The 20366-nt window shown below is 41.0% G+C and overlaps 1 protein-coding gene across 1 annotated transcript in view; it reads left to right on the plus strand.

Annotated features, from left to right (window-relative positions):
• The first annotated feature begins 4922 nt into the window (after positions 1–4922).
• Positions 4923–20366, plus strand: part of man1a2 (mannosidase, alpha, class 1A, member 2) — a 123714-nt gene continuing 108270 nt past the window's right edge. Inside the window, exons 1-2 of the mRNA XM_072445029.1 lie at positions 4923–5216; positions 7686–8212. Of these exons, the coding sequence (XP_072301130.1) occupies positions 7899–8212 (314 nt within the window). The 5' untranslated portion in view covers positions 4923–5216; positions 7686–7898. The remainder of the gene's footprint in view (positions 5217–7685; positions 8213–20366) is intronic.

The following is a 20366-nucleotide window of genomic DNA, read 5'->3' on the forward strand; positions in this document are numbered from 1 at the left end:
ACCAGACATAATGCTCCTAGTTTTTTAAAGTTTTTTTTAGGAACTGATTACCAGTAGTTATGAGGGTCTTATTAATGATGTTGTAAGATCCTTCAGCAATCTCCTGACAAACCACAAAACAGAATCTGTGCCAATAACTTGGGCGATTGACAGGTGTATTGCCCCGCCTTCAGTGTTTAGTCAGCAGAAATATATTGTACATTGTGTTTTTTCTAACCCCTCAAAACTTTTAGTAGACACCGTGATTTCTTGTCCGTGTCGGATGATTTAACGTGCGCAGGAAGATGTCCATAGAGCTCAATAATGAATGTGTTTATTGCTCCATCTCTTTGTGAGTCTAGAGATGGAGCAAGGGCACAGAACAGAACAGCAACTGCAGATGATGGAGATGGAGGTATAGAGTGTTGTGACAGCTCCTGACATCCCTCACCCACAAGCACTTCATCTCTGCAAACCAACCAGTCCAATACACAGTGCCAATATGCTCCATACAAGGTTATATGCACTGCACACATTGGAAATAATACCTCTTTACCTTTTGTTTTAATAACTTCTCGAAGGCAAAGATATATTTAACATGTACAAAAACAAAACAAACCCTCGACCCACAACTGAATCTCTTTCGTTATTTTTCTGCTATTGTACCTGCAGCAGACAAACCAATGCAATTATTAAACAATCTTAGGCAAGGCACTGGTGCATAGTGGAAAATAATCATACATTTACAGATACAAATTTAAAACGTCTTCTTTAGTTTACCGGTACTCATAAATGTAGGTGAAAATGATATTACAAGTAGCATCATGTAATGTTTTCATATACAGTAAAAAGTACAATTTCCTGCTTATTTTTTCTTTCTTTTTTAATGCAGAGGGTATTTGGGATATTGTATTTAGTATTTGAACAAACTAGTTTATTATATTTATCTAATTTTGCCGATCTTTAAATTCTGGTGGCTCAAATGAAGCATTATAACATCTTTAGGAACTGGTGGGACAATATTGCTGTGTCCAGGTGAAAGTTTACATATTGAGAGAGAAATACAGACCAAGATAAATTAGTTTTGCCTGTAGTGTCTCGCCTTAACATGTTTAAACCCGCCCTCTTATTGTTTTCATATTTCACTGGTGTTAAGAGACTTGTCCAAATCACTTTATGCAAGTTTACGTAATTCCTCCACTTACCTGCCAGGAGTCAGCACTTGCCTTGGTATTCATGAGCCGTGACCTCTCCGTTTAGAGAGGTCAGGTCACTCAGTCTGAACAGTGTGTAACTCCATTAGAGACAAAGCGGTAAAGCCAATGTCGATACTGTAATACATTTACCCAGCTCTGAGTGGGGCCTAACTAGCTCACACCTCAAAGTAGTGCTCTTGAGAAAACCCCATAAAGCCAGTTTGTTTGGAGCCAGGGAATCCAGTCCAGGGCAGTTCATAGAGTGAGTGAGTGAGTGAGTGAGTGAATCATGCCACAGTTTGTTAATAAAGCAATAGCAGCAGAAGAGTGTTATAAAAATGAAGAGCAGTGTCACCTAGACCTGGAGACAGAGGCAGCTGTGGTGGCGTTTGGGAGGCCATATTGGCACATTACTGTCAACAACAGTACAATTCATTTTTTGTTTCTGCTACTGCTGTGCCATCACTCACGTTTGCATAGCTCTGCGCAGGGAATAAACAAAAACAACATTGTGTCTGCAATTATTTGCCTCTGCGTTACTTTTGGATTCATCTTTCTAAAATAATGACAACAAACCAATGCAGGAAAAAACAAACATCTGAAAATACTGTTTATAGCAATAGTTAGTATCATATCTGTGTTGTACTTTGAAGACAGAAAAGCTACAGCTAGCCTGCATGTAATGTACATTTTATATTGGTTTATTTCCTCATCATGCCTCACTCTCCTCAGAAACTCACTGATGATGATGGTGGTGGAGTAAAGAAGAAAACGCTCTGCTGCACCATTAAGCACAATGTCACATAACTGAGCAGATAGTCGGACACTTGTGGGGACTGTATGCAGTTGGGGGCACCAGACCATGGGATTGACACTTGAGACACACATTTCCTGAAGCACCCTCGCTTGCTACAGAGAGCTAGAGGTGAGAGGTGTCCTTGTACTGGCAGAACGTTTATGATTTACACTTTCACTGACAAACTGGGACTCAGAACCTATGACTTGGCATTTCATACAAGTTGTAATGGCTCCAATTTTAACAAAGGATTTGTTATTTTGAAAAAGGGGGATTAGGAACAAATTCATGATTGCTTTAATTAGTAATATGTATGTATGAATTGATCCAGCAAAGGGCAAATGGATAATACAGAAGTGCGCATGCATTCAGTTTGAATTGTAGTAAAAAGTTATAAACTGTACTAACATGAGCTTGTAAATTATTCATAGGGATGAGAAAGGAAAGACTGCAGCAAACTGTCAAGAGCCAGACTCAAACTCACGATGCTGAGCGTTGCTCACATGGAGCGCACGTGCACTATCCACTCAGGCATGGAGCAGCACTTTGAGGCCCATTCATTATTGCTAAGTCAATAGTACTAAAGTTTCATCACTGTAAAACCCATGGATAGGAAAAAAAAACATTATCATTAGCCTGAGAAGTCCTTACTGCGCGCTTAAAATGTTCTACCCTTATAAGCTTCATATATATAATCTTGGTGTTAGACAGACCTGATTTTAAGGTTCTGATACTGAATGAATGTGTTGCGGCATCTTTAAACCTGAGATAAATGCAACTTTTTCAGGATTCATGATACTGTATGTTTCATTATTATGCTACTCTTCATGAAAAACGCTTGAACACCCCCGATCTAGAATTACTCCCTTCAAACTAACTGACAACAATAATGCATTAAGGTGTTTACATTGTAAAGTATTTTAAAAGCATACTTGATCTGAGATGGGAGCATTACAATCTATTGGACAGACACACTGACATCGAACTATTCACTTTAATAAAATTCTTGTCATACATGTAACTGTTGACCAACATTAATGTCAAGTGTATGAACAGGTCGGCAAAGCCATTTCGGAAACTGCCTCATCATTTTTGATCTTCCAACCCATGAACTTGAGTGTTGTGCCCTTGTGTGAAATGTATGATAAATTCTTCGTGGGCCCAACGACCATCCCCGTGACAATAATCATCAAAAATGCACTGAAGCAGCCGACAGCCTCCTTCCTATTTTCTGGGACTGTCAGTGTCTTTGTGTCTGCTCAGCTCTTTCGGTTCTTGTGTCTGGTGCTGCACGGTGAGGCCTCCATGCACTTTAGCACTAATTCACTCACTGAGGGGGTACACTGTAAATCACGGTGCCCCTCTTGCCTTGTTGTTGCCACTGTAGTGAAGGCCAGGGCCAGGGCGACTCAAGGACTGGATTATGATGAACACTGCAGGTCTGTGTCTTCACTCAGCAAAAAGCCATGGATGTGTTTATGGTTGGACGTTACCCCGTGATAGATTACCTGTCGAGGAACAGCTCACTGAGGTGTGTGGGAGTGTAGACAAACAGTCTCCAGAGCATTGGTTTATGAAGTGTTTTTATGGCAGGAACAAAACATAAAAAGAGACACTGTAAACTTTTTGTTCACTTAACTTGATTGTCCTCATAATCTGAAAGAATAGGAAATAATTTGGGAGATGGGACATATACATTTTTGCAGATCTATCTTTTATGATTCATGAAGTGTTGGAAGGACTTGGCCAATCTAATTCAATTTGGATTTGAATGGGTACATGTTTACTTCTATCACACACAATTCAGGGTTAATGCTAATATTTACAGCACTGATAATAAAAGTTTTGGAACCTTAAAACAACAAATCTTTATCAAAACAAAGAAAATATCACAAATTAATTGCATTGCTGACTGCTGATGTTGGGAAGTATTTTAAAATCAAGTCATTCTGTCTTTACTGTTTGGACTTGACTTGGACTTGACCAACTTGTACTGGAGTTTTTTTTAGACTATGTATCATTCAGAGAGTTTATTTCAAAAGTGTGTTTGGTTTTACGCTTTGCATCCCCAACCAAAGAAGAGAAGACCAGCTGGGGAAATGTCATCATTGAAATTTCTAACAAATAGCAGCCTTCAGGTAGAAAAGCTGTGGCAGGCCTGGAGCTGGGAACGTGGCCAAAAAGAAAGTCAGAAGTGACACCTGTCTAATATTTAGGACAGTGTTTTTGTGCTGTGAAAAAGCTGGGACATAGTCAAAGACTAATAGAAGCACTATTTTTCTCCTAAAAGCAGTCTTTAATAAAGTGGAGTACACCTGTGATTCCACAGAGTGCCTCTTTATAATGCACCACATGCTGCCAGCAGCCTACTTCTCACTGGATCGGATGCTATGCAGCTGATTATTTTCCTAGATGACACTTGGTGTGAAAAGTTTGAAAACTACTGGCTTATAGACTAATTTGATGAGTAAATAACATGTAGTTCTATATCACATTAAGTATATTATTCTTATTATGTAAATAAAATAGAAAGTACTTGGAAGATGTATGATATGATACGATAACTACGATATATCAGAATATTTTGGACCCAAACTCTGGCAGACAATATCTATAGGTCCATGCTACATGGGCATGAACATTGTCATATGGTCCCTAACCAGTCCAACTCTTGAATGGTTTCATTTATATCCAGTGGATTGCTAATGGTCCATAAAACTTCATAGAAAAGCACAACTCAAGTCAATAATAACTAGCTTTACAGTTTTTTCATAATAACTGCAATCAGTTACTAGCCTCAGTATACTGTTTTTTAAGCCTGTGTGTGAGTTTAATAAACTGTTTTCAATATAGCTATAGCTACTTCATTATTATGATAGAGATATGGCGTCATTGGACTCAAACCATCGTCCAAGTAAGAACACGTAAACTGTTCTTGTGCGCATGGTAATTGTGAGACGGTCCCTAGACGCAGGCGGAGCAGTGGATCCAGAGCTCCTCCGAATAGCGGCGGCTCTCGTCAGTCACAGTCCGCCGCAGCAGTCCCGACAGTGCGGCCACTCACTGCCCTCGACGTCCGCGGAGCTCCACGGCTTTGTGGCTACGATCCGACGGGACCTCTCCGCGGACAACGCCACATCCACGGACATGAGGACACCTGCTCCAGCCTGCTCTTCCAGACAGCGGATCGGGGTCCCTGACGAGCGCCGCGCTTCTCCCGTTTCGCCGAGCAAATGAGAAAGGAGGTGATGCGGCGCGAGAGTCCGCCTCTTGTCAATTGATAACCAGCTAGCTAGCGTTAGCCACACACGCTAACCGCTAACGCCAGAGCTCCAATGCTAACGCTAAAAACGTCCCTGCGCTGACGTATTGGCCCGGCGTTCTCGCACGCTTCTCGGCGTGTTCATGCGCTGGCAGACCGATGTTTTTGTTCCGTGTTCGCGCGCGGGCTCGTGAAGTTAGCCACTCGTTGTTAGCTAGCCTTATGTATGGGCTAATCATCATCCCACAGACCGCCACTGTCAGGGAGTGAACTTGGTATTCAGCGTGGACACATCATAGCAGCGCAGCCTCCGAGGGAAACTACTGCACAAAACAATCCCGGGCTGACACACACGGGGGGTTTCTGCAGCATTGCCACTGGGGAATTGATCCAAAGGTATTTTTTTTTACACGACCTCTTCTTTTTTGAAAGGCAGCTCGTTTAAAGCCACACTCGTCTGAGCAGATGCCGAACACAAGCGCACGTTGATTTTAATTTCGTGTCCGGGAGGTAACGAGGCGAAGCGGATCGTCCTGTAAAAGCCTTTTTATTCTGTAATGCAAATTGAACACGATACAGTAGATTTGTCCATATGTGAAAGATGAAAATCCCTCACTTCGGCCGCGACCGTGTTATTGAGCCCGTGTTAGAAATGATGACTCGGTTATGTAATTTAAAAGTAATAATCTTCTATAGTGCAAGTGTAGATGTGTGCGTTCACTTGTGCTTGTTTAGATACTGTATATTATTATGATGTTGCAGCCTGATGAACTTGCTTTTCATCCCTTCATGCACTTGTTTTTCATACCTTCATGCACTTGTTTTTCATCCCTTCATGCACTTGTTTTTCATCCCTTCATGCACTTGTTTTTCATCCCTTCATGCACTTGTTTTTCATCCCTTCATGCACTTGTTTTTCATACCTTCATGCACTTGTTTTTCATCCCTTCATGCACTTGTTTTTCATCCCTTCATGCACTTGTTTTTCCTCCCTTCATGCACTTGTTTTTCATCCCTTCATGCACTTGTTTTTCATCCCTTCATGCACTTGTTTTTCCTCCCTTCATGCACTTGTTTTTCCTCCCTTCATGCACTTGTTTTTCATCCCTTCATGCACTTGTTTTTCCTCCCTTCATGCACTTGTTTTTCCTCCCTTCATGCACTTGTTTTTCCTCCCTTCATGCACTTGTTTTTCCCTCCCTTCATGCACTTGTTTTTCATCCCTTCATGCACTTGTTTTTCATCCCTTCATGCACTTGTTTTTCCCTCCCTTCATGCACTTGTTTTTCATCCCTTCATGCACTTGTTTTTCATCCCTTCATGCACTTGTTTTTCCTCCCTTCATGCACTTGTTTTTCCTCCCTTCATGCACTTGTTTTTCATCCCTTCATGCACTTGTTTTTCATCCCTTCATGCACTTGTTTTTCATCCCTTCATGCACTTGTTTTTCATCCTTTCATGCACTTGTTTTTCATCCCTTCATGCACTTGTTTTTCATCCCTTCATGCACTTGTTTTTCCTCCCTTCATGCACTTGCTTTTCATCCCTTCATGCACTTGCTTTTCATCCCTTCATGCACTTGTTTTTCCTCCCTTCATGCACTTGCTTTTCATCCCTTCATGCACTTGCTTTTCCTCCCTTCATGCACTTGTTTTTCCTCCCTTCATGCACTTGTTTTTCCTCCCTTCATGCACTTGTTTTTCATCCCTTCATGCACTTGTTTTTCATACCTTCATGCACTTGTTTTTCCTCCCTTCATGCACTTGTTTTTCATCCCTTCATGCACTTGTTTTTCCTCCCTTCATGCACTTGTTTTTCATCCCTTCATGCACTTTTTTTTCCTCCCTTCATGCACTTGTTTTTCCTCCCTTCATGCACTTGTTTTTCCTCCCTTCATGCACTTGTTTTTCATCCCTTCATGCACTTGTTTTTCATCCCTTCATGCACTTGTTTTTCATACCTTCATGCACTTGTTTTTCATACCTTCATGCACTTGCTTTTCATCCCTTCATGCACTTGCTTTTCATCCCTTCATGCACTTGCTTTTCATCCCTTCATGCACTTGCTTTTCATCCCTTCATGCACTTGTTTTTCATCCCTTCATGCACTTGCTTTTCATCCCTTCATGCACTTGCTTTTCATCCCTTCATGCACTTGCTTTTCATCCCTTCATGCACTTGCTTTTCATCCCTTCATGCACTTGTTTTTCCTCCCTTCATGCACTTGCTTTTCCTCCCTTCATGCACTTGCTTTTCATCCCTTCATGCACTTGTTTTTCCTCCCTTCATGCACTTGTTTTTCATCCCTTCATGCACTTGTTTTTTATTGCAATGTAAACGACGGGACTTTATTGTGTTCATAAATTAAAAAAAAAACGCTATTCGACCTCAAGAATTTACATTTTTTCCCTTCTTACTAAAACAGCTTTTTTCCCCCTTCATGTTGTTTTCAGATTCACCATGACAGTTGTCCTGCTGACCTCCATCACTGAGGGACTACAGCCCTGCTTCAACCTACTTTCTGGATTTATCATCGCTGGCATGAGATAATAACGTGGCTCAGACCGTGAATGCTGCTACTACAACACCCGTGGCAGTGTTAGACCCGCTCCCCGTGACCCCTGACCTCCTCCCCGTGCTCACGTTTACGTTCAGAGTGTGTAAAAATGACCACTCCAGCCCTCCTGCCACTGTCTGGCCGCAGGATACCCACCCTCTCGACGGGCACCTCCTCGTTCCCCCACCACAGGGCTACGCTCAGGCTCTCAGAGAAGTTCATCCTGCTGCTCATTCTCAGTGCCTTCATCACGTTGTGTTTCGGGGCCTTTTTCTTCCTCCCGGACAACTCGAAGCACAAGCGCTTTGACCTGGGCCTGGAGGACGTGCTCATCCCGCACATCGACTCTCCCAAAGAGGGCAAGCACGCCTCGGGACAGGTGGTCATACATGGACAGGGAGGACACGATGAGAACAGACACAGGTAAGACTCTGCTCTTCTGGCTGTGCTTTTAATGATCAAAACAGTTGAATGATACAAGTTACGGATAATACAATTTAGAAATCTATGTAAAATCACGTGCTTCGATGACTTGCGGCTAAACGTTTTGAAAAAAATATTAAATTTAATTTCTGATGGCATTACAATTTATATCTTTATTTTTGGTAAGGGTCAGGGGTTTATTTTATAGTGGATAAATCATGCATTGCCCCTAAATCCTAGCGTCCCAAATCTCCCCAACTCCCCCCAATCCCTACTAAAATCATTTTATTTCTGAACCATTGTCGCAATTTTTTTAAATTTTGCTTCATGCCATGTGATACAAGAATCCAAAGATGGAGAGAAAACACAAAATGCCAGTGGCTTAGCTTTTCAGAAGTCAGGGAAATGTGTATGCAATAAGCAAACTTCAACAAATGATGAAATCGTACTGATCTTTCCTGGTCTCAAAAGTCTGCGTTGTCACATTCTTGGTCTGCTGCTGCATGTGCAGCTGTGCAGAGAAGATGTATTTTAAGTGTTTTGCTTGTCGCTACCCTCATGCTCCCATTTCTGTGATGTTGAGGCTTCATTCTGCTGTTTTCTGCTGTCACATAAGCTGTAGTCTTTCTTTCTGGGAATGATGTCAGAGTTAACCTCAGAAAACAGGGTATTTGAAAAGCTAAAGCTCTGAAATCACTATCTGCTGCAAAACAGAAAGAACACAATTTTTGCCTGATTAATTTACTGAGTTAGTTTTAAGTGGAGCTATCTCAAGTGTCCGTCATTTAAAATACTGAATACAGAGCTCTATTGTTGCCCAAAAATCGATTTACTTCTTTACAGTAAAAGGTGATTTATGTTGTAAGAATGAATGTGTCTCATATTCAAGTGGGCAACATTTCATGCTGTTTTGTAGATATGTTGTGCCTCCATTTGAGAGTTGCTCAAACAGAGACAAAAAGAAGAAAAAATAATATGTGGCTTTTTATTTGCATGAACTAGTAAAATGCACCTTTATCGAGCTGTAATTTGTATACGTTTGATTACCTTACATCAGACAAGTTAACAAAGGTATTATTGAAAGAATGTCCTGCCTTTTCATGCCAGCAGCTTTTTCCAGCTGCTGTTTTGGAGACCAGACTGGGTCACACAGATCCAGAGATCTGTTAAACCTATCAGGATTCTCCTTATTTGTCTGCTCTAGATTTTGAGTCACATTAATCCCCTGCATATGATTCCAATATTTTTTTGTAAGTTTAGCATGACAAAGACGTATAGGAAAATAAATTGCTCCCAAAGCCGAGCAGTCGGTGGTAAGTATAATTCAATAGAAAAGGTCTCTGCGTGCTGGTGTGGGAGGGCGTGAGTTTCAAGCTCTGCCTGGGAAAAGGTGGTAAAAGCAATTTCTCAGGCACTCGCCTCAGTGTTGCCTCCCTGTTCCCTGCGGGGCCTTATCATTTGTCTGCCCCGAAAGCTCTCTGGAGCGGCGTCCTCCTTAGAATAATCTAATTATTGTTGTCCAGCAGTCGTGTGGATGAAGTGGGACTTGAGTGTTTGAAGGAGGTTTGTTTTCCTAAAGACTGTGGAATTAAGCAGTACTGCGTCTGCTATTTTGGAGGATCTTTTGAGATTGACAGGTTTCTATTTGTTTGCAGCAAGATCAACTTTCCAATGTTCAGTCTGATTTATAAATCCTGCTGCTGACATGGGCAGGAAACATTTGAGCAACAGCTAATTAATAAACATGTTACTGCACTTTTTAGTAACTCCTGCTTGAAATTGGTTTGTCAAATTTAGTCAATTAATTTGCAGTGAGGCCAACAATTGTTTTAAATGTCTAATTATTTCAGTACGGTTGCCTGCTTTTCCATTACTTTTTAAATTTATTTTTTTCTAAAGGAACAATCACTTGTGATCACGTATGTTCATTAACATGCACTGTCCCCATCAAGTAAATAAATCTAACAAAACACACACAGTCGCAACAATGAACGATGAAAGATTATATTTTTAATCTTTAGTAGATTAGTAGTTTAATCTCTGTTTAATAGAGCACATACTCTGGACTTGTAGGGCTGTAGTTTGGCCCATCATAATATTGACTTTATTTACTTATCTTTGAATTTGTGTTGAACCAGTTTAAAAAAGAAAAAACATTTAAGATTTGAGCTGTACAGTCAAATAAGTGACATCTAAGACTCATTATCAACTCTTAACACATTGTTTATGTGATTGTCTTTTATCTTTTATTGTGTTAGGTCATATTTTTTAAACAATATTGTACATTTAGAACAGGGTTTACTACTGGGAGTATATTGATTAAGAATGATTGTCTGTGGCATGAAGTATTTTGAATATATAGTTTTATTGTGATTTTTCTTCATCCTTCAAAATGTTCTTCAAAAAAAAAAAAAAAAAAAAAAAAAAAAATATATATATATATATATATATATATATAGCGCGTGTCCCTATCTGTAGTTTTTTAATTCAACTGTTTTTGACTTTTTTCGGCTGGATTTGAGCGTTTTTCGTTGTGTTGTTGTGACGTGAGCTAGCTCCGAGCGAGCCCACCAGCCCCCCCCCCCCGCGCCCTCCGGCCGCGCTAAAGTACGGCGTGTCGTCGGTACACGTTTATATACACGTTTATATGAAAGAGGAACTTGGCGAACGATCGGGACACGCACTGGAATCGCTTTAAATTAACTTGTTTTGACTTTATTCGGCTGGATTTAGTGTTTTCGTCGTGTCGTTGCGATGTGTCTTGGCTCTGAGTCCCCCGGCTCCGGCCCCGCCCCCCGGCCGGCGCCGTACCGCGTTTACACAAAGGAGGAACTCATGAAACTGCGGAGAACAGTCGTCTTACCCGGAGATCGTCACGTTATCCCGTCGCAATACTGACCTAACCTAATACTGATGTGCAATTCTGTCGTATGTGCAATTGCTGTTGGAATTCATGTGCAATTACTGTGAAATTCATGTGCAATCTATGTGCTGTCGTGACACATATTCATGTGCAATTACTGTCGGGATCACATGCAATGGTATTTATGTATTTATTTGTCTATGGGAGTTTTTATTTATTTATAGGAGATCTTCTACTGAAAGTGTTTTTCAGACTTCCTATAAGTGATCTGTTCTTCTGTATCTACCTCTGTATCTATCTGCGTTGCACCAATGAAATTTCCCCATGTGGGACAATAAAGGATTATCTTATCTTATCTTATATATATATATATATATATATATATATATATATATATATATATATATATATATATATATATATATATATATATATATATATATATATATATATATATATATATATATATATATATATATATATATATATATATATATATATATATATATATATATATATATATATAAGAAGTCTCTGTGTGTCGAAGTGAGGTATTTTCTATGTATTGCAGCTTATGTAAATCTGTTCCTCATAGTACTCTGTGCTACTACCTTAGCTGTTCTTAAAATGACCACTTTGCGCCATTGAGGATCAGGGTTCAAGCTGCCTCGGGAAATTGAAACCGAATGACACTGAAGATGTCCTGAGGTAAAGCACCGCGACTGGTAATAATTTCACCTTTTCCACCCGCCGCACTGTGAGCCAGGCCTGCGCTCACAAGTTCACACCATTCTTATAAAATCTTTAGAGAGAACAAAAGTCATTCTGCTGGTTTAGCCTTTTGGAGGGATTTATAATTCAACAACATTTGAAAAGTACCATCTGTCTGTGCCACTCGTGGTCGAATGGATAGCACGACAATTTACTGCCTGTCCTTCCCCAGTCATGTTAAATAAAGCCTACGACCCCAAAAAAATCCTAAAAAAATACAGTGCAATCCCACTTTTCGCAGAGAGATGGCTTCTGTTCACTGGAGCTTTAGTGCCATATTGTTGAGCAGATAAATATATGGTTTAATCTAAGTGATCTGGATTAAGGATATTGGATGTACTTAATAACTTCTTATTGTCTTTAACCAAGCACAGGTGTTGTTGTTGTTGTTGTTGTTGTTTTATGGCGGTTGGCATCCAATTGTTGCATTACCGCCAGACTTTATTCCTCAGACTTTTCATAGTCCTCAGACTCTGTCGTAGTCCGTAAAAGTACTCCTTCCATTGCTTTGGTGTTACAAAGCCCATGAGGTCATGATATGTCTTTGTGACTAGAATAGTTGTTGTTGTTTCAGAGACCAAGTCTGAGGAATAAAGTCTGGCGGTAATGCAACAATTGGATGCCAACCGCCATAAAACAACAATAACAACAACAACAACAACAACCAGCTTTATTCCAGGGAGACTCTTCTTCATCTTCCTCTCCTTCTTTGACGTTCGGTGCTTCCACCGTACAGCTTTATTCTTTAGGCTTTAATATGTCCACTGATGTCGCCGCTTGGTAGCCGTGCGTCTACGAGACTGGGCGAGGACAGGAGACCACCCCCACCCCCATCTCGTCACTCTGATCACTCTGACTCCCCACAAGCAGACCCCCATCACTCCGACTCCCATTTAGCGCCTTTAGCCTGTTTTCTATATCTGCCCAATCAAGCTCCTTTGTTCCAAGGAATCTCCCTGCAGCTTTAGCAATGATCCTGATCCTTTCAGTTCTGCTTTGAGTCTGAGGAGCACAGTTTACAACATCCACCATAAAGAGTACAAAATTCTCTCTATCCACAACCAGGGTATTCTCATTAATTCTGGAACCTGCACACTTGGGACCTCCACTCTTGAAACCTTCACACTTCTTGGGAGCCACGCTGGCCTTTCTCATTTCGCCCTGGCTGGGAGCAGCGCTGGCTCCTCTCTCTGTATTTACTCTAAACTCGTTACTTGAAACTTTCTTGACTGCATCTGCATAGGATATGCCTTGAGAGACCTTTATTTTATGCACCTCAGCAGCTCTTTTGCTAAACCTGCATCCCCCGAAGGCAGAGCTATGTTCTTCCCCACAGTTACAGCACTTCAGTTTTGCTCCCACGTCACACTTCCCATACTCGTGATCTCATGCACATTTACCACATCTTTGCCTCCCTCTACAGACCGCTGCAATATGCCCAAAGCGCTGGCACTTACAGCAACGCAGGGGCGGTGCAACATATGGCCTAACGTCATGGCACATGAACCCAATGAACACCTTACTAGGCAGGCACCTCCCTTCAAGTGTTACCATTACCGACAAGCTGTCACATCTTACCCCAGACCGGGTCACCTTCAACCGCCTAGCGTCCAGCACCTTAGCTCCAGTCAAATTCTCCTTAACTTCATCCACAGACGTCGCCGTAGGGACACCTACGATAACTCCTCTGACCGTGTTTCTTTCAGCATCAGACACAAGAATGTCCTTTCCACCCAGACGTTTAGTTCCAGTCGCCTTCCGTTGCTGAGCCGCGTCCTTGCACACGACCAGCAGCGAGCCATCTCTAAGGACACTCGCACTCTTGATCACTCCCATAGCTACAGTAAGGCTCTTTGACAATGCCACTGAATTCCACTCCTTAAAGGATGCACTATCCTGTGCAAGCTTTATGATCACCTTACAGTCTTTGCTCTCACTCCGGATATCAATAGCTTCAGCCTCATCCTGCTGCTCATTCCCAGAACCCTCGGACGAGCTAAGGGACTTTTTACGTTTCCGGGCACGTGCAGCCAGAAAAGGCTGCTCCTCCACGCCGTCCAGAACGTCTTCGACCACCGATCCACTCTCCTCCGCCATCTCCCGTCTCTCCAGACCGGAGACTATAGAAGTTCTCTCACAGACTTCCCCTATCCCATCAAATGTCAAGAAAGCTTTACGGCCACAGAGAGCCAATGAGATTATAACTTTTAAACTAGTTCTTCTCTGTTTTCATCGCTCTTGGTTAAACTGGTGATTTGTTCGGATAATTAGGACCCCCACCAAGGCAACTATGTTACATTCATTGGTTGATTGTTCCGACATTATTTGACAGATTTAGATGCAGTGTTCTTCAGTCCAGTATTGGTTCAAGATGGAAATGGTTAGTTTTCTGTTGCGTCATCGATTCCACATTTAAACAATGTTGTGAGGTTCAACACTAACGCCAAATAACCTGGGATTACCACAAGAGTGTGCACAAAAATGGGAAAAGATCTTGTGTTTGGATTCGACAAAAAAGGGTTGTAGTTTCATAAAGCAGTGCTACAATAACAATGTTGTGAACTGGATTGCACAATTGTATTTATTATGTCTCATTGTCTCATTCTCGTGGACCCCCATCTCGTCTCTGTTCCCTCGGACATTATTAGTGGATTTGTTTATAGCCATTAAAAGTCAGTTCAAATGGCGTTTCTTTATTTTCCCATATTTGTATACACATGTTTACTGTGTTGGAGAGGATCAGATTCGTGCTGTACGGTCTAGAATCCAATGTGATAGCGGCTGATGTAAGTTGAGCAGTGTGTTTTTGTCATCCGCTGTGAAGTCGGTGAATCAGCGCTGGAAACAAACTCGTTGTGGGATTTTTGAACACAACCAGACCTGAGCCAACAACTTAATTAATCCAGCTCTTATTTTTTTCATTCATACATTCACACATATATTATTCTGTAGCCGTTTATTGAATGTGGGGTTGTAGCGCTGGGCTCTCAGTCGGGCGTTCCCTCATCAGGATTTGCGTTAGATCTTTATCTACTGGCGTGCGCCGCTCGTGGTCAAGTGGATAGCACATTATGGCTGCCGTGTGGAGCAGGTCGCAGTGTCAAGAGTTTGAATCCTGCTCTCGACAATTTGCTCCATGTCATTCCCATGTCTCATTCCCATTTCACACAGTACTGCCCTGTCAAATGAAGCCTGCGGGCCAAAAGACTCTTTTTTTTTTTAAAAGGGACTTAGAAACGGGAGTTAATCAAATGAATCTGATGTGCTAATGCATTCACACAGTTGTCATGAAAGCATTCGATTTATGGACTCAAAACTGGAAACTTTGAACAGTGTTTTTCTGAGACTCAGAGGTGAGAGGTCTTATAAACAGGATTCATATTGTGAATGAAGCTAAATACAACTCTATGTATGTTTAATGAGAACAATGTTCTAACATGGTTAAAAGCTCAGTCCATTTAGCATTTGTCTCAATTAAATCAGTGTTGACAGCATGTATTGACATTTAGGTTAATGTTAAGGTATATTTTACTGTTCCAATGCTGCAAGGCAGAAGCAGTCAGGGGCTTAGCTTGGTCAGGACTACCTTTGGAGGATTTCACCATTTGTGCATGTCAAACTTGTTACAGTCTTGCTGTGAGGTGAGAGTGCTCGCCACTCTAATTTACAGTTAATATACAGATTTTTCTTCAAGCTGTGCTTTATTTCATATTCCCGCTTGCCTTTTAAGTAGTCTTCTCTGATCAATGCTGTTTCGAGGACATTTTGCTCTCGAGTGTTGCATTAATAAACTTCATTCCCATATGAGTCATTTATGCCCAGACACCACTGCAGGCTCATGAGAGAACAAGCCTGTTTTCACACCACATCTTTCATATAAAAGGAGTAAGTGCCTTGACCGGCAGTAACCTGCTTTTGCCTCTTATTGCTCTGCCAGTTTTTGTTAGTGGCGCGAGCTGATAACTGTGCTTTGGTGCTCGGATGTGGCCATAAATCTCTGCCCTGCAGATCATATTAAAGGCCATGGCCAGCTTCAAAGAAAAGTTATTTATCATGGTTACTGGGATCCTGGATACCATTTCTGTCTTTGTCCGGCTGTCAGCTGTGAAGTAAATCTGCTTAGTTGTGTGTGTGTGGTGGTTGATTTTCTCTTCATAATGATGATTTGTTATAAATCTGTCATTTTTTCCCCAGTGTTCAGAACAGATTGACAGAAAAAATATGCAAATTGTTCTGTTAAACCGTGCAAAGCTATGAGAATGTACCCCAGTAATTGTCTACAGCACACATTTGCCGGAATGGCTTTCAGGCATGATTCATAATTGTAGTTATTTGGACTTGTGTAATTTCTAATGTTTCTGCTGGATTGTATTTGGTTTATAGCGGTCATGCACTCTTATTTGTTTCTTCAGAGTCTAATATGAAAATGATGCTGATCTATCCCATTTTTGACGGGCTCGGACAAGGTATTTGTAATACATCGTCCTTACTAGAAACTCTTAAAAAATATAGTTTGTTTATAGGGATGGTCCGATATGAATTTTGATCCAATACGTCACTCATCCCTATTTGTTTTCAAACTGACAGAGAAACAGAAACATTTTTGCTTTTGCGCATTGAAACTGACGAGATGACTTGTTTACTGCTTTCCACTTTACTGCAGATTACCTCTTTGTCATTATTCCAGAATAGAAAGCATTCAACCCAAAGGATGTATCTAATTTGTTCCTCCCTTTTACACACAAATGAATCAGAATTGATAAACGACATGGGCATAACACGATATCAAGCCTCTTCGTTGTTGATATAGTTTGTCTAATGCTCGTCCTATTAAATGAGTGTTGTTGGATTTGATCACGCACAGTTGGTGTTAAGAGACAGGGCAGTCGTGGACTTTTCATCAAGCATAATCTGCTCATTAACACAGCGACCATTATCAGTCCTGCCTCCCACACGTCTCATTTCCTCTTCTTCTTTACAACATTTAGTTTTTGCTTGATGTGATTGTCATTGTTCTTACAAAGCTTTGCAGCCAAATAAAGAGATTGGTTTAGGAGATTGTGATTTCTCGATTCCAATATTAGCGTCGCCCTCTTTACTGTTCAATCTTTGGTGTTTATCTTTGCCAACCCAACTGCTCTGACAGTCACTAAAAGAAATGGAAATGGCTGGCTTTTTCAAGAAGGTAATAAATGTACATCTGGCTACGTTTTCCCAAGAATCTCTGACTTCAAGAGCAAGAATATTGTAATCCAGAATGCAACTAAAGCATACATCAGCCATATCAGTGAGTCTCTGAGTTCAGACAACAGGTTTTGTTTAATTGACAGGTGGATTAGCCAATCAGGGACGTGCATGGTCCGTTCATCTCAAAACAAATATGGCTGCTTATGAGGAAAAGAGAAAATATCACATGGACTGAAAAACATTCTGCGGAATCAATGGGCGGAGCATAAAACGCTGTTAATCTGAGGCGAGAGAAGTTTGATTTTGTTCTAAATGTCAAATGAACTCCGATTCATCTGCGTCACGAAAATGATGCAGCTGATTGTGACGTACTTTTGCGTGAGTTTGACCCGTGGTGCGACGGAGGCCCGGGTGACCAGACTCACTCTTCTGAAATAATTGAAGTGCGTCTTTTTTGATCCCTGGCAACATTTTAATACATTTACCACTGAGTCGAAGAGTTGTTGTTTTGACTTTTGGCAGGATGTCAACAACTTGATGAATTGTAAAATGTAAAAATGTAGCTGGCTTTGACATATTGGAGTTTATGCCCCACCTTTCCCAAGAAACATTTGAAAAAGCCTATGGATCCTGTTGGTTTCTTGTGATAATTTTGTTCCCACAATGACCAAGTTCATGCAGAAAAGGCAGCGTGTTGGTTGTAGCTCCTTTTTTTAGGGGGATTGAGGGCTCGCTCAGGTAAGTGCTCATTCAAAGTTGAATTTGTATGCTCCCCTGTGTCTCAGTATCAGGTTTAACAAGACGAAGTTTCACGAGCAGAGTAAAGAAGATTGAGGCACTCATTTGAATGGGTAGCATGAGTGTGACACAGGGTTCTTGTGATAAGTCACGAAAAACTCTGAGGTCTCATGAAATGGGTTTATTTCCATTTCAAAGGGTATTTAGTGTGACCTTCATGACCTTTTTATCTTACAATCTCATCGTATCAACAGAGACAGGAAAAAAGGCTTTCAAAAACTTTGCTCCTGGGGAACAAAACAGAGACTTTTTAAATTAAATCATTTTATGCCTAAATGAATACACTCAGTTCCGATGCCATTTTTTAAATATCATTTTATCTCATTGTATGTATAAATGTGTTTATGTATTGGTTAATTTTATTGAATGTTTTTTGTGTTGGTATCCTGTGTTTGTTTATTTTGTGTTGAGTTTTAACCTATGAAAAATAACTTCAATAACTAAATTCAATAATCAGTTGAGTAGTGACAGTTTGAACTACCAACAAACTAAATTTCACCTCTCTTTTGGAGCGGTGTGTCCTCTTGTCAGGTAAAGAACCACGATTAAAGTCTGTTCATTCAGAGCCAAATGGGAAATTTACCCTGCAGCCTGAGTTTTGAATTTCAAATAATTCTCTGTTTGTGTCACCCACATCACATTAAAAAACCCCAGCTGTGTCCAAGCCATAGGCGTTCCTAATGAAAACAGCCAGATTTGGTCCATGGATGGGGAAATGGATCTGAGGCTTTGCAGGGTGCTCTCTCAAAACGTCACTCCCTCCGCCGATGTCACAGAGGCGTGTTTGGAACTGGGCCGAGATCAAACTGGGATCAATGGGAACCAGCAGGAAAGCATGGCAGGGTGAATTTTAGTTGGTCGGACCCGTTGCTATAGGACAGACATGGTAAAATGAATGACATTGTGCAAAGGCTCAGTCACCAGGTAAACCAAATATAATGAGGTTTCAAGCTACAAAACAAACTAAATCTGAATTTGTTGTCCATTACTGCAGGCTGCTTTTCAGTAGAAAATTTGATCTGCATGTTTTTGTTTTTATTTAAGGTCATATCGCAGGTGTGGCATGTTGTTATGAACATAATGTCCAGTGCACTATTACAGAGCCCACATATTTGATATACCATTAGCTGGATCGACACACATGTAGGTCAGAGTGACGCAAACATGCATGTTGCCTAGGAGCGCTGGGGCTCAGGTGCTCTCAGGAAATGTGTGGAAATGATGTCTTGTACGCTACTGTACGTGTTTAAAGGGTTCAATTCAATCCATTTATTTATCCTAGAAGGGCCGTTAAAAAAGCTACGGGTTGTCAATACTAAAATATAAATCTAGATTGATACTTGGAAATATAATAACTGAAAACAACTTAAATGCGACAAAATTGGACCAGAGAATGAGCTTGTGTGTTGTTGTATCCAGATGATAATATTCAAACGTTAGTTGAGGTTTAAGTCTCAGACAATTGTGATTTTGCATATCTTCAAAACTGCATTTATTGATATTTCAGTATGCCCACCGAACGTTTGGTGATGGCGTTGCTCACTCTCGCTCCACTGCTCCGTGCACAGAAGCGAGGGGGGCGGTCACGGATGAAGTATTAGCGCTGCTGTTAATCTGTTGTGTTTGCAGAGAAGGAAAGTTACTGCGCTATCTACAGCCACAACCATTTATTGCAAATATGTGGCTTATAATGGAATGGATACGCTTTTTCTTTTCTCACCCCGCTTCAGTTTTAAGTCTACGATGTAATCCCCGCACTAATGGGGCCTAAAAAGAACAAAAGAATATGCCTATTATTTTGATCCAAACACAAATTAGGCACATATTAATGCCCCAGCCCTATATTACGTTACATTCAAATGTGAACAGCACCTCCACGTCAGGCTTCTGGAGCCACAGGGAACTTTCCTGGGATCAAGAATATGCACTTTTCCCATTCTTTACGAAGAGTGAGTCTGGTCATCTCTTCCTCCGTCACGCCTCGAGTCAAGCGTGAAAAGTTCTGTGTAATCAAATGAGTTTATTTCCATGACATGTGAATCAAAGGAGCTCATTGGACTTCTATCATGACGTCTCATGTAACAGCCTTTTGTACTTCACTGTGCCATGTTTTTCAGTCCTTGTGCTATTTGGTTCCTTCATTTTTCCTCGTAAACAGTATTATTAGTTTTGATACGGACGAACCATGCTTGTCCCTGATTGGATAATCCACTTGTCAATCATGGCGATCTTAACTCGCTAAGATGAAACCAGTACTGATGGGTATGAAAATACAGAGATATTCTGGATTTTCCAGGCAGAGAGGAAACATTGTCGTATAAGACCACATAGAACAGCTGTCCCCTAGGGGAAATTTGTCTTGCCCAATTTTGCTCCTTTCCAGTGTCCAATCTGTGCACTGCACAGCAGAGACGTGTCCAAGTTACAACGTCCAACTCTTTACACAATTATCATGGCACAATTGCACATTAATTACAAAATTAATAAAACCATTTGAAATAGTAAATCCTCAAGTAAAACCGACACTGAATATAA

This window comes from Eucyclogobius newberryi, unplaced genomic scaffold (assembly GCF_026437365.1).
Source record: "Eucyclogobius newberryi isolate DKJ021-1_F unplaced genomic scaffold, fEucNew1.0.hap1 SCAF_14, whole genome shotgun sequence".
Classification (NCBI taxonomy): domain Eukaryota; kingdom Metazoa; phylum Chordata; class Actinopteri; order Gobiiformes; family Gobiidae; genus Eucyclogobius; species Eucyclogobius newberryi.